This window comes from Gigantopelta aegis, chromosome 3 (assembly GCF_016097555.1).
Source record: "Gigantopelta aegis isolate Gae_Host chromosome 3, Gae_host_genome, whole genome shotgun sequence".
NCBI lineage: Eukaryota > Metazoa > Mollusca > Gastropoda > Neomphalida > Peltospiridae > Gigantopelta > Gigantopelta aegis.
Genome location: NC_054701.1, coordinates 74,764,374 through 74,780,542, shown reverse-complemented (window position 1 = coordinate 74,780,542; position 16,169 = coordinate 74,764,374). Strand labels below are relative to the sequence as shown.

The following is a 16,169-nucleotide window of genomic DNA, read 5'->3' as shown; positions in this document are numbered from 1 at the left end:
ACACATTTTATTTATGGTTATTTGGCATTAGGCATATGGTTAAGGACCACACAGATATTGAGAGAGGAAACCCGCTGTCTCCACTTCATAGACTACTCTTTTCAATTAGCTGCAAGGGATCTTTTATATGCACCATCACACAGACAGGATAGTACATACGACGGCCTTTGTTACACCAGTTGTGGAGCACTGGCTGGAATGAGAAATAGCCCAATGAGTCCACTGACAGGGATCGATCCTAGACCGACTGCACATCAAGCAAAGTCTTTACCACTGGGCTACGTCCCACCCCACAATATCTTGAGGCACTGCCAAAACTTATAATCCTCTACAGTTGGACAGGTAAGTGACCAATAAAGACGAAGACAGTTTTCGATTGTTAGTCATTTAAAGAGAAAGACTTACGTTGTTCCGAGTCATCACGTAGATGTGTTCATGCAACCTGTCAAAATGCATGTCCTGATTCACAGAACTTCCCTGATCCACGACAATCTCGGAATATTCTCTCGACTTGATTGATGAATCCAGCACAATCTACAAACACAACAATGGTAACATGCATACATGTGTAATTGTTTTTTTAGCAAATTTAGTGAGGCCATGAACTTGTAAGCATATACAAAGAAATAACTATCACAGAGGCGGATTCAAGGCGGGAACCAGGAAACTCATCCATCCCAATATATTCAAGTGGCCCTTTTTACATGAGTTTTGTTAAAAGTTCATTGGGTTACCTATTTTTATGAGTTGGTCCATGTGCCCCTTTTTTCCTTAATCCCCCTCTAAAAATATTTCCAGGGTCTGCCCCGGTATCCGTTTAGATGCTCAAGAGTTAAAACAGGGTAAATATTTTAAAATTCTGGTTCGTCATTTAAAACATTATTTTCAGTGGTTCACTTTAAGGAAGAATGACTGCTCGCATGCATCATTAGTCTAGCAAGGTAAATTACCGCTTGCACACCTGGGGTTCTATTTCTGGTCGTTAGATACCTATATTGCACATGCACATGTATGTAGATATGCACTTGGTTACATACTTAACAACAACCAAGAGGAAATGTGTTCAGTGTCATCTCAGAATTCTAGTGTCTAACAGAATCATTACAACACTAACTGTTCTGGGAAATCAGAGAAGAAACATCTTGTTATCATGTAGGTAACTCATATTATCAATTTTTCAAAAGGTCAGGAAAAGAATGCAATATTTGTTTAATAACATCTTTAAGCACTGAAAATTATGGCTATTTGGTGTATACCACATAGTTATTTTGACAATTGATCGAGAGAGAGAGAGAGAGAGAGAGAGAGAGAGAGAGAGAGAGAGAGAGAGAGAGAGAGAGAGAGAGAGACAGAGACAGAGACAGACAGAGAGAAAGACAGAGAAAGAGAGACAGATACAGAGACAGAGAGGGAGAGAGAGAGAAAGACAGAGAGAAAGAGAGACAGAGACAGAAACAGACACAGAGACAGACAGCCTATGACAGTTTTACAATATCTTAGTACTAAGATAGTTTTGAAAATATGTGAGAGAGAGACAGAGACAGAGACAGAGACAGACAGAGAGAAAGACAGAGAAAGAGAGACAGATACAGAGACAGAGAGGGAGAGAGAGAGAAAGACAGAGAGAAAGAGAGACAGAGACAGAAACAGACACAGAGACAGACAGCCTATGACAGTTTTACAATATCTTAGTACTAAGATAGTTTTGAAAATATGTGGCCCGACTTTTACAGTTAAATTAAGTTCTTAAAATCTTTACCTTTTTAACAAATCCATCCGAGGTTCCAACGAAGGTGATGGCATCACAAAACTGTTGGGACGGCTACGAAGTATGTCATAGTGACGTCATAGCCTATGACAGTTTTACAATATCTTAGTACTAAGATAACTTTGAAATTACGTGGTCCAACTTTTACCACTAAATTAAGTTCTTAAAAATCTTTACCTTTTTCACCAATCCGTCCGAGGTTCCGACGAAAGCGACGGTGTGTTCGTTGACGGTGGTGAGGGCGATGGACGTGAGGATGGTGTCGAGGTAGACCTTGATGGGGGAGCTCACCAGCGGACTGATGCCGACCACCATGGAGAAACTCTCGAGGTGCATGTTACACAGGTACTTGTACGGGTCCTCTACGTTCTGCAGCACCAGGCCACTCTGAAAAAGGAAGGAAGTGTTTTATTTAATGACGCACTCAACACATTTTATTTATGGTTATATGGCATCGGACATCCACTCTGAAAAAGATTCAAACACATTTTAGAAACAGAGGTAAAACTCTTTTTGCTGTCCTCCTATAGAAAAAAATAGAAGTTTATTTTGTTTAAAGGGGCATGCCCTAGTTTTTAAACACTAAGGCATATTTTCGACTATTAGAGCCCTTTTTTGATAAATGAAATCATACTTTACTTAGATTTTATGGTTTAGATGATCCATTTCCATACATTCGAAGAGTGTTTGGTCATCCTGTTGTTTTTAATATCACAAAATGCGTTTCTCTTGCGTCTGAGAAGACACAGTTATAGAGTTGAGTTTTAGTCTATTTTTAGAGGGTATTTCACCATTTCAAAGTCACAGATTCATGTTTCACTCTATTGTAACTTTATCCAAATTATTGTAACTTTATCCAAATGTGTTACAGGTTTGTAGATTAATTAAACTTTGTGTTAATTTTCACGGGTTGAAACTAGGGTATGTCCCTTTAACGACACCACTAAAGCATATTGATTTATTAATTATTGGCTATTGGATGTCAAATATTGGTCATTTTGACAGTTATAGAGAGGAAACCCACTACATTTTTTCATTAGAAACGGGATCTTTTATATGCATCATCCCACAGACAAGCTAGCATATACCACAGCCTTTGATATGCCAGTTGTGATGCACTGGCCGGAACGATTCTCCCATAGATGAGGCACTAGTTAGAGATTTATGGAATCTACCACCTATTTTGCCAAATGCCCATTCGACTGCATTGTGCAGAGATACGGCCCTGATCATGTATTAGTTTTGTCATTCAGATTGTAGGCCATAATGAAAATAATAATTATCTATATCATTTTAAAATCCAGATCCCATAATTATAAAAAAAAAAAAATTGTAACGTCCAGACTCAAAGACTTTGGTTAATTGGTTTAGACTTTAACTAAATGGTATCTGTACAATTAATATTTTATTTGAGATTTGAGTCTAGACTAAAGTTTATAAACCAAAGAGACTGATAAATGTTTCTTCATGGTTCTCTGAAAGCAATGCATACATACATACTTCCTGGATTAACATTTCTACCAGCTATTATGAAAAAAGTATTTTAAAAATTTAAAAGATAAACTATTGCACACAACACTGACAAAAATTCACACAATTATGAAAGATTATATAAAGTTAGAAGTATTCTGATTTTTGGCAGAACATTTTACAAATTGGTTGGCATGCTATATGGATTTGGTAACACACAATCCAAAACATACATATTAAAGTATTCAATGCCAATAGTTTTAACAGACTGAGTACATGCATCTCTTATGTACTTTTAATAATTGTTTGTTGTATTTGTATTAACACAATCAAGATGAATCACATTTAGGATTGTTATTAAATTATCTAATGAGAATATGTAGGCAAGTTTTCCCAATACCTGCTACCTATAAAATATTCTGGTTACTACCAAACCCCCTATTTTATGAACAGCCATAGGCATAAACAATGCAGTGTGCAATAACAATCCAAAACATTCATTCATAAATATTTCAACAATTGTCTGGGTCCAGATTCCTAATAATCAATTATTATTGTTTGTGATGCAGTAATAATTAATGACAGAAATACCAAAAACAATATTTCTACTTTGTCTTAATCAAGAGATCCAGTTACACACGATATGATTCATGTGTTTATCTGATACCTACATGTAACATAACTGATAATTAACAGTGTACTTTGGCATAGCAATGAATAAAACATACATGTCTTGGCTTTGATCCACAGCCATAACAAGTTAACAGCTGGTAAATATCATATTCGTACATATCATGCATACAGTTGTAATGGAAACCTACCAGAAACCAGATTCAGGCTAATAAATAGTTCTGGAAGTGAGTAATTGTTTTTGTTTGTGCTATATAGTTCTTAATAATTGATGAGCAACATGCTAAGAGAAATGTATTCCTTTTCAGTTCAGATACAGCGATAGAATTGCAAGTAGGCTACATGTATGATGCATGTATTTATCTTACATGTACCAGTGATAAAAGTACAATATGCTGGGATATCCAATAAATAAAACATACATTTCTTTCCCTTGATGCATATCAAAAAACCCATAATGATGCATTCACATATGGTATACATGTATGCATTTGCACATCTGAAGGGGTGGTGGGGCGAAGGAGATAGAGAAATAATGTTTCCCAGTGGTAAAGTGCTCACTTGACGTGCAGTTGGTCTAGGATCGATCTCTATCAGTGGCCCACTGGGCTATCTCTATCAGTGGCCCAGTGGGCTATCTCTATCAATGGCCCACTGGGCTATTTCTCGTTCCAGCCAGTGCACCATTCCAGCCAGTGCACCACGACTGGTATATCAAAGGCTGTGGTATGTGCTATCTTGTCTGTGAGATGATTCATATATAAGATCTCTTGCTACTAATGTAAAAATATAGCGGGTTTCTTCTCTAAGACTATGTAAAAATTACCAAATGCTTGACATCCAGTAGCCGATGATTAATAAAGCAATGTGCTCTAGTGTAGTTGTTAAACAAAACAAACTTCAAGAAACATTTTGCACATCCAGGCTCAAAATAGGAAGTACAATATGACATGTTTTATTGTTTTGGAGGCTGTTATTTCCAACCCTAAACATGCATGCATGCTACAGACATTCACACCGCCTCACTCAAGCTGAATCACAATTTTCAATAATTTTAATATTAAAAAATAAAATAGCCATTATTATCTACAGTACAGTAATAATGAAAGACACACAAATAAAAAACCTGCTGAAAATTATGTTATCTCTTTTCATCTAGCTGAGTAATAAAATATGTGTGTGATATATATCTGACACCCATGTAATATCGCTGATAATTAACAATGCACTGGGATATCCGATGAATAAAACATACATTTGTTTCCTTTGATCCACTGCCCTAACAACATGAGCATGTCGGATTTCCACACACATACTGTACTCAGCTGTAATTCAAGCCTAAACCATCAAAGTGTTTCATGTGCAGCATAAAATTAGATGCGTTAAGAGCTAACAGAAAAAACTAACTGTTAATCTTGAGCTGCTGAGTATGATGTGAAAGAGATACACTTTCTGTGCAGCAGCTGGAACAAAATGAGATTGACAGAAATGGGAAGCTGAAACTACATGTACGTTGTATACATGCAATATTAGCTACACGTAGTCCAGTGGCAAAGAACTCGTTCAATGCACGGTATCGAGCAAGGTCGGTTTGGGATCAATCCCCGTCGGTGGGCCCACTGGGCTATTTCTCGCTCCAGCCAGTGCACCACGACTGGTACATCAAAAGCCATGGTATATACTATCCTGTCTATGGGATGGTGCATATAAAAGATCCCTTGCTGCTAATCAAAAAGAGTAGCCCACGAATTGTCGACGGCGGGTTTCCTCCCTCAATATCTGTGTCGTCCTTAACCATATGTCCGACACCATATAACTGTAAATAAAATGTGTTGAGTGTGTCACTAACTAAAACATTTCCTTTCTTCATTAGCTACGTGTAGAACCATCTTGTGGTACTTCCATGTACATGTATAGAAGACTGTATGTATGTAACTTGCAGGAAACATTTCCTTTCTTCATTAGCTACGTGTAGAACCATCTTGTGGTACTTCCATGTACATGTATAGAAGACTGTATGTATGTAACTTGCAGGAAACATTTCCTTTCTTCATTAGCTACGTGTAGAACCATCTTGTGGTACTTCCATGTACATGTATAGAAGACTGTATGTATGTAACTTGCAGGAAACATTTCCTTTCTTCATTAGCTACGTGTAGAACCATCTTGTGGTACTTCCATGTACATGTATAGAAGACTGTATGTATGTAACTTGCAGGAAACATTTCCTTTCTTCATTAGCTACGTGTAGAACCATCTTGTGGTACTTCCATGTACATGTATAGAAGACTGTATGTATGTAACTTGCAGGAAATATTTTCTTTTCAGGGGGTGGGATTTAGCTCAGTCGGTGGAGTGCTCTTTGAGGTGCTTGCGTCGCAGGAACAAATCACCTCGGTGGATCCATTCAAATGATTGGGTTTATTCACATTCCAACCAGTGTACTACAGCATTTGACCAACGTGCCAAGGAATGCAGGATTGATTCCCATGAGTGGACCCATTAGGTTCTACAAGAAATTAATTGAATTGAATGTTTAACAACACCCCAACTTAAAAAATACATCAGCTGTTAGGTATCATAGACTATTAATATGTCTTACATGCATGTCTATGGAGGAAAAATGCATAATTTACAAGACCTTCTGGTTGTAAACTGAAAAATAAGTTGAATAGGTGGGGGGGGGGGGGGGGGGGGTTCTTCTCTACAGCAAATGCTGTCATTAATACTAGTATACTAAAAACACAAAGTGTTTAATAAACTAGCATGGTATTTGACAGTCCATGATCTTAACTACCATAATAATAGAAATTGGTGCCAAAATTAAACATTTAAGATAATCAAGACTTGGATTTCATCAAACCAATAATTATGTAAATTTTTACTGGAGAGTTGACAGCAATATATATGCACTTGAATAATCACATGTTCATCCCTATGCAATATATATGCAAAATAGAGGTCATCACCTTTTTTTGTGCACATGGCCCGATTGTCTGTATATGTTACTGCATAAAACAGTTAATATCATTTGAGCTTTATGACAAACATGCTTTTCATATTAACAAGTGATAGTGTCCCCAACCATCTGTGAGGCCAGATGAATCACTGAATTTTTTATTACTTTCGCAGTAATATGTGTGTTTATACAATCTCTTGGACTCTACTGTCCTTTCACGGCAATGTGTGTCTGTTTGGAAAGTCTTGTGGACTCTGGATCAGGCACATCCAGAACCAAAACCCCAAGTGAAATTCTGCCCCAGTCCATCATGCCACAATTGTCGTGATCCAGGAACCAGAATGGACAACTGCAGTCTGTCATTTTTCTTGATCAGTTAAACAAATTCTCATTAAAAATCATCCTCTAAATCTGTGCAAACATCCACCTTAATTTCCTAAAGTCTTGCCGATCAGAACAAAAAGGTTTTAGTTTCACAGACGATCATCAACAAAATTTCATTGACTATAACGAGATGAAGCCCGGAGGCTGCGCTATGACAGGGCAATAATAAGCGATCTGGCCCAAGAGCTGTGCTATGACATGATCACTTTGAGGGACTCCTGGATGACATAATAAACATTGTGCAAGAATGCTACATTATGAAAATTGATTTCCGAAACCTGACCGAGACAGAACAAGTTTAAAATGGTCGGCTTAAGAGATGTTTTCAAGTTAAAGTTGTGGCAGGATTGGGATCAGCTCAGCACGAAGGGCATGGGTGATGGATGACATTTTGTCAAGAGAAATCCATGAAATATTACCGTGTTTATATGCAGACCATGATTCAGTGCTGCTCTCAATCCCCGGTGTTTGCAGCATTTTAACATGACATTTGATGATGCAAATGACAACTGTGATAATTTGTTGAAATGAGTCATAACCATATTCTTAATGCGGGACTCCCAAAACACACCAGAATCAAAAAATGTTATGCCATGCATGCATGCTAAATTAAATTTTATATCTGTCAAACTAATAAATATAGAAGGTCAAAAGGCAAACAAATAAAACAGCAGGCCATGTGTGTATTTTGAAAAGAAAAGAAAAGGATTTTTTTCTTCTTCTGGATATCCCAATAAATACATGTAGGATGTTCTTACTGATTTTGTTACATTATTACCATTTTAAAATTTGTCTATAACAAAATATGTAGCTCAACTATCAATGATGACAAACATAACAGCAGTCTGTCACTTTGCGAACACTAAATAATATTAACTTTTATTTTCTCTTGATAAAAGGGAACTGCATGACATTGGTCCTTTGTGCTAAATGCATATGTAGCGTGCTTTGACTAAAAAAAAGTTTTAAAGTTTTTTTCCTATTTCATTTGTTATTTTTGGTCAAAACTGACACATACAGATACAGTATAAGCTGCATGTTGTCTACTAGTACATGTTTATAATTGTCACCACTCTTGCTAGTTACAATAATAAGTTTGTTTGTTTAGGGACATCACTGGAGCACATTGATTAATTAATCATCGGCTATTGGATGTCAAACGTTTGGTAATTCTGATTCTTAGTCATCAGAAGAAACCTGCTACATTTTCCACAGATAGAAAAGCACATACCATGGCCTTTGTCCAGTTGTGGTGCACTGGTTGGAACAAGAAAAAACCCAATCAGCTGAATGGATCCACCGAGGTGGTTCGATCCTGCGACACACGCACCTCAACCGACTGAGCTAAATCCCACCCCCAGTTACAATAAGATGCATAATACATGTAATAATGATGAAAGATTCAGATTAGGATTAGTCTATAATGGCCACATACTGGATAATGACCTCACTAATGATACGATTTCAGAATATACTATCTTGGTGGCAAAATGAAAGGATCAAATTCTAAACGAGAGCAGTTGAAATTTGAAAAACAATATTTTTTCTTTTACGTTTATGTAAGCTGTCATTCTAAAAGGAAGAGGCTAAAAATTTTTTTTTTGAAAATGGCAACATTCCGACTTGCTTGTATGCATGTTGTTGATGGTAACTGTTGATGGTGATAACACATGAGTTTATTTAAACTGTAGATGTGCTTGTCTTATGCATTAATGAATGATGTTACAATATGGTGAGGCATAATCGCAGCTTCCATTTCTCGTTCAGATTGTTCCTCTGAACACGACTCTACAACAGACTCTACACTGATCTGTCTTCCCCTTGATCAAATATCTACAAGTGTTAAAACGCACACGGAAAGCAAAACCAGTTGGAAACTATTGAGTTTTTCACCAACTATACTGAAGAATGTGAAAAAACCTAACATGTCTATCTTCCTCCAATTACATCACCATGCCTGTACGGGAAGGAAACTCCAATGTGTTATGCATTTAGTTGGACAACATTTGGCAAGATGTGTTTTGTCTGCCATCTTGTGGATATAGCCGGGCAGGAATGCACAGAATGTATACAGTGTGTCAAAAAGCTGTCTGTGAATGTATAGATTCTGTTCGAATTTGTTTTCATTCTCAATGACTTAATGCTGAAAAAGAATCACTGGAAAACAGAGACTCTTGAAAAACCTTTGAGGATTAATGTTTTGACTGGGTGGTGGTGAATAATGCATGGCTTCAGTTGCCGACATGTTGAAGATCGTTGCAAGGCTTTGAAAGGCTCTTTCACTGGATATATACATAGTCAAACATGTTAATAAAACATTAAATAGCACAAGTATTTTGGTGGCATAATAATTTTAAATGCCAGGAGTATTTCAGTTTGGGTAGTTGACAGAAACAATCTGCCATGTTGATGTTATGGAATGCAGTATTAGTATAGAATGTAGCATACTTCTACCAGAAATAGTACACATTAGAGATAAAAATATATTGTAGATATTTGTAGATACTGTACACTATGTCACATGTGTGGATGGGTAAGTGAATGAATTTAGACAAAGCAAAAAGAGAAAAATATCAAAGGAAAGATAAATGCAATGAAAGGATAGAGAAAAGGAAAAGGAGAGAGAGAAAGAGAGAGAGATGGGGGGGAGAGAGAGAGAGAGAGAGAGAGAGAGAGAGAGAGAGAGAGAGAGAGAGAGAGAGAGGGAGAGAGAGAGAGAGAGAGAGAGAGAGAGAGAGAGAGAGAGAGAGAGAGAGAGAGAGAGAGAGAGAGAGAGAGAGAGAGAGAGGGGAGAGAGGGGGAGAGAGGGGGAGGGAGAGAGGGGGGGAGAGACATACAGAGAGAGAGAGAGAGAGAGAGAGAGAGATAGAGAGAGAGAGAGAGAGAGAGAGAGAGAGAGAGAGAGAGAGAGAGAGAGAGAGAGAGAGAGAGGTGGTGGAGTGGAAGAAGCAAACTCACTGCCACCACACAACCTAATCCTATAAAAAGCAACAAAGGATCTTATATATGCACTTCCCATACACACGATAGTAAATACCCAGGCCTTCGATGTACCAGTCAAGTGGCACAGTTACACTGGTTAGAACACGAACCTTCTCCCAATCCCTAACTCCAACCCCACTCCCCATCCCAACTGGAGTCCATCGATGGTGGCTGATCCTATGCCCATGTTACCACAAATTCATTTAAACAAGACTTTCAAGCATTCCATCCTATTAAGTCACAAATACCCATAATACTTCAATGTTTTACTTGCAAGAAATCTCATCACTATCAGCAAATCCTCCTGGCAAAATTCAAATAACACGACATAACACACCATCCAAATAATGACCAGAAAAAAACCCCACCCTGAGATAAGTCTATTGTTATTTTCTCAAATCATCTTCTTATTTACTAAAACTTTCGCACATATTCAATCAGTGGTGCTAACAATCGTGTAATCTTTTATAATTGCTAACCATTTGTCAATCCGAAGCAGAGAATTTCCGCCCAATCAATATCCATTCTGATTGACAGTTTCCGGTATATGCAGTAATAGAAGAGTCATTCCCTGTAAATTGGGTGCCTAATGTTGCTTATACTCGTCAATCAATGCAATTCTACATACGCACGGTCTGGAAATGGATCACGTGCCTGCGTTATATGTATTAATGTGAAGAAACAGGATCGGGCATCAGTCGAAATCCATTAGGCTCCAGACTGGACTTTCAAAGAAATGTTGATCCATGCCATTATTTGTCTGTGGTACATATAAGTGTGAAGCGTTCAAACTGGCAACTGTAATGTTGGTCAATAACCTTCAATATGGTGGCTGGCCGTGTTTTGAGTGTCCATGTGTATAAATATGACAGAATCATCCTTGTGAAATAATTCAACTGGCAATAAACTTATTGAAGTTGCCAGGCCAAGCAGTAGAAGACTTCAAGCATATGATCTTCTTGTTTTGGACGTTCTAGTGCCCAGAGCGAGATGTAGCCCAGTAGTAAAGCGCTTGCATACAATGCTTGATCAATCTAGGATCAATTAATCCCTATCATAGTTTTGATGGGCTACTTGTTGCTCCAGACAGTGTTCCATAACTGGTGAAACAAAGGTCATGGTATGTAATATCATGCTGCTATTAAAAAACAAACAGTATCCCATGGAGAGGCAGCAGTGGGTTAACTCTTTCATTATTTGTATGGTCTTTAATCATATGTCTGCATGATGCCATATACTGCAACTAAAAATGTTGAGTGTGTCACTAAATAAAACATTACTTTCTTTTTTATGTACACTCCCCCCTCCCCCCCCCACCCAAAAAAATAAATAAAAATAAAAATCATACATAATAAAAGAATCTTAGCATCTATCTGGCCTCAACCTTATAACAAAAATGTTTAGCTTAGTCTCCCGACTTTTAACCACATACCATGTTTATAGGTAAGACTACATCACAGTTTTAACTCTAAAGTACATTGTATTTTAAGTATTGGGTCAGGTGTCTACAGTACATGCACATGCATTAAAGATTTTTAAGAATTGCTAAATATATCAATCTTGTGATCCATGTTTAAACAAGATGGAACATATATATAGTTCACAATATAATGAATTGTGTTTGAGAATGTGCATGCAGCCAAGTTTGACTTGATTTTTGAACCAAACAAAATGCAATAACGCACAAACCCAATAAACCAACATTTTGCAAATTAACTTAAATATATTATGTCATAAATTTCCTAACCATTTTGTCAATTTCATTCAGCTACTCATTGCCAATGTTGTGGGTGTTTTTTTTTCTTCCCTTTTATCACTCTAGACACACAATAAAACCGCCAACTGCTGCATGGAGCCGGCAGACTCCTGTTCAAATTGCAACAGGTCATGTTCAACAAGACAGGAGCCATGAGTCATATTACTCATAACCATGAAAAACAAATCTGCTGATCACCAGTTGCATTCTTGCGCTGAAAACAACACCTTCAGCTGTTACACAGAACACAACGATTCCTTCCAGAAGAACTGGCATCATGCATTCATACACAACACACGACTTGCGTTTGATGATGGAGAAACTAATTTAAGATGGGGAAAAAAAAGGAAAGAAATAAAAAAAAAGAGAAAAGAATAGAAGAAAAAAACTAGGAGAATCCATTGGAGCAGTCAATCCTATCTGTTTTCTTTCGCCTGCCCTGATTAGATTGATTCTGTGACCGGAAGAAATACACATGATTCATAACATGGTTTATGTTTCTCTTCTCATCACATTTAATCACCAATATAGTTACTTTTCCAAGTCAGGACGCTAAGGCTGGTGTGAACCAAGTGAAGACTGACCTATTTCCATACACATAATATGGAGAGAAAAAAAAAAGAAGAAGAAAAAATACATCTATAAAAGTTAAACTTTGTTTTGTTTAACGACACCACTAGAGCAGATTTATTTATTTATCACAAACTGCTGAATGTCAAACATTGTAATTCTGACATAGAGGAAATTCACTACATTTTCCAATTAGCAGCCATACATCTTTTATATGTACCATCCAATAGACAGGAAAGCACATACCATGGCTTTGATATATACCAGTCCAGGTACACTGGCTGTAATGAAAAATAGTCTAGTGGGAATCAATGCTAGACTGACTGCACATCAGGTGAGTGCTATACCATTGGGCTTTCCCAGCCCCAAAATACATCTGATGACCTAAAAATCAGAGACATGGAATGAAAGTAAAAACATTATGTCAACTAACACCTTAGCACTTGTAAAACAAAGGCTATTCGATTTCTAACAAACAGTTATTTTGATACTTAAGTCTAGAAAGACCATCTTGAAGAAACCACCTTCCACCCCAAAGGTTACTCCTACAAAATTTTAGTCAACAATCTTTTATAGGCACTTAGCTATATATAAACAGATCACACATACCACAGACTTTCTTATAAACACAGCATGGAATGTATGTGAAGGGCATGGTGGCAAACCAGGCTGGGCACCACAGCATTTTTCTTGTCATGGCCAACATGCAATTTTCAGGGAACAATGGCAAGTACACAGGGCAGCCATAGCTTTGCTGGACATTGTAAAATTTGGACTCACAGTCGACCATTATATAATATATTAAGACAGAATTTGATACAGGAAAGGTGAGTGTAAGTGCACTACAACTGTACATTGCACATGTACGTGATGAAGTCATAGTGACGTAAATGTGCAAGTATGTGGATGTAAAGACCTATACAGTCTGATCCCGTATAGACTACAATTACCACGTATGTAAATGTTTCTTAGTCCCCGTGGAAGCTCTCTTGAAAAACACCAGATTCACATCTTATGTCATGCATATTCATCCTGCTAACTGCAAAATGTAGCTCTGCCAAAAATGTGCAACATTGAATAAGATCCATTAGTTTTATCCTTAACATTTAACAAACATGTCTTTGTGCTATTTTGTACTTTATTGTTTTAGACATTTTTCATGTTAATATTGTGCTTTATGAATATGAGATTGCTCAGGGGCAGAACACAATTTCTGACTTTATGCAGAACATGCACGAGAAGATTAGAATCTAATCAAGCTGGTGAAACAGAAGTCTACATTTTTTGCTCAAAATTATCTACAAGTTATCAGCAGTGGTGAGAAGTCAAAGTCGCAAAAATATTTTGGACCAAATCTGATACCAAAACCAAACTCATACAACAGACTTCAAGACATTGGATTTGTTTGGTGTTAAACAGCTCATGCACTTAGCACTTTTATGCTATCCAGACTAGAATCTAATCCAGCTGGTGAAATGGAACCTTTTTTTCCATCAAAAATTGTCTCAATTAAGCCTACAATTAAGTTATCACCAGTGGTGAGAAGTCAAAAGTCGCAAAAATATTTTGGACTTAAACACAACAGACATTAAGACTTTGACATGTTTGGTTTTATACAGCACATTTATCACTTTGTTGGTACTTTGTTTTGACTTTGGCATTATTAATGCAGTTGACCAGCAACCCTTGAAAATGTCCATGGCAAAAAACATGCCATTGAAAAAAAAACCCTGAATAGTCCAAGGCAATAAAGTGCTGTGGAGAAGTAAAACTTGCACAGCAATCTCCACGGCACTGTCAATTGTTGTGGGTGATTGCTGGGGTTGGAGTTATCAATGCAGCTGACCAGTAAAACTTGCACAGCAATCTCCACGGCATTGTCAATTGTTGTGGGTGATTGCTGGGGTTGGAGTTATCAATGCAGCTGACCAGTAAAACTTGCACAGCAATCTCCACGGCACTGTCAATTGTTGTGGGTGATTGCTGGGGTTGGAGTTATCAATGCAGCTGACCAGTAAAACTTGCACAGCAATCTCCACGGCACTGTCAATTGTTGTGGGTGACTGCTGGGGTTGGAGTTATCAATGCAGCTGACCAGTAAAACTTGCACAGCAATCTCCACGGCACTGTCAATTGTTGTGGGTGACTGCTGGGGTTGGAGTTATCAATGCAGCTGACCAGTAAAACTTGCACAGCAATCTCCACGGCATTGTCAATTGTTGTGGGTGATTGCTGGGGTTGGAGTTATCAATGCAGCTGACCAGTAAAACTTGCACAGCAATCTCCACGGCATTGTCAATTGTTGTGGGTGATTGCTGGGGTTGGAGTTATCAATGCAGCTGACCAGTAAAACTTGCACAGCAATCTTGCACAGCAATCTCCACGGCATTGTCAATTGTTGTGGGTGATTGCTGGGGTTGGAGTTATCAATGCAGCTGACCAGTAAAACTTGCACAGCAATCTCCACGGCATTGTCAATTGTTGTGGGTGATTGCTGGGGTTGGAGTTATCAATGCAGCTGACCAGTAAAACTTGCACAGCAATCTCCACGGCATTGTCAATTGTTGTGGGTGATTGCTGGGGTTGGAGTTATCAATGCAGCTGACCAGTAAAACTTGCACAGCAATCTCCACGGCATTGTCAATTGTTGTGGGTGATTGCTGGGGTTGGAGTTATCAATGCAGCTGACCAGTAAAACTTGCACAGCAATCTCCACGGCATTGTCAATTGTTGTGGGTGATTGCTGGGGTTGGAGTTATCAATGCAGCTGACCAGTAAAACTTGCACAGCAATCTCCACGGCATTGTCAATTGTTGTGGGTGATTGCTGGGGTTGGAGTTATCAATGCAGCTGACCAGTAAAACTTGCACAGCAATCTCCACGGCATTGTCAATTGTTGTGGGTGATTGCTGGGGTTGGAGTTATCAATGCAGCTGACCAGTAAAACTTGCACAGCAATCTCCACGGCATTGTCAATTGTTGTGGGTGATTGCTGGGGTTGGAGTTATCAATGCAGCTGACCAGTAAAACTTGCACAGCAATCTCCACGGCATTGTCAATTGTTGTGGGTGATTGCTGGGGTTGGAGTTATCAATGCAGCTGACCAGTAAAACTTGCACAGCAATCTCCACGGCATTGTCAATTGTTGTGGGTGATTGCTGGGGTTGGAGTTATCAATGCAGCTGACCAGTAAAACTTGCACAGCAATCTCCACGGCATTGTCAATTGTTGTGGGTGATTGCTGGGGTTGGAGTTATCAATGCAGCTGACCAGTAAAACTTGCACAGCAATCTCCACGGCATTGTCAATTGTTGTGGGTGATTGCTGGGGTTGGAGTTATCAATGCAGCTGACCAGTAAAACTTGCACAGCAATCTCCACGGCATTGTCAATTGTTGTGGGTGATTGCTGGGGTTGGAGTTATCAATGCAGCTGACCAGTAAAACTTGCACAGCAATCTCCACGGCATTGTCAATTGTTGTGGGTGATTGCTGGGGTTGGAGTTATCAATGCAGCTGACCAGTAAAACTTGCACAGCAATCTCCACGGCATTGTCAATTGTTGTGGGTGATTGCTGGGGTTGGAGTTATCAATGCAGCTGACCAGTCAAGTATATTGTTTGGTTCTGAACTGCATTCATTTCAATAATTC

General features: G+C 38.3%; 1 protein-coding gene across 6 annotated transcripts in view; it reads right to left on the bottom strand.

The window, feature by feature from the left end:
• The window catches only part of LOC121369071 (plexin-B-like), a 404,054-nt gene that overhangs the window by 47,906 nt on the left and 339,979 nt on the right, over positions 1-16,169 (bottom strand). For all 6 annotated transcript variants that reach the window (XM_041493902.1, XM_041493907.1, XM_041493903.1 and 3 more), the window contains 2 exons: positions 1,946-2,155; positions 406-534 (listed from right to left, as the gene is read on the bottom strand). In XM_041493902.1, the coding sequence (XP_041349836.1) occupies positions 406-534; positions 1,946-2,155 (339 nt within the window). The remainder of the gene's footprint in view (positions 1-405; positions 535-1,945; positions 2,156-16,169) is intronic.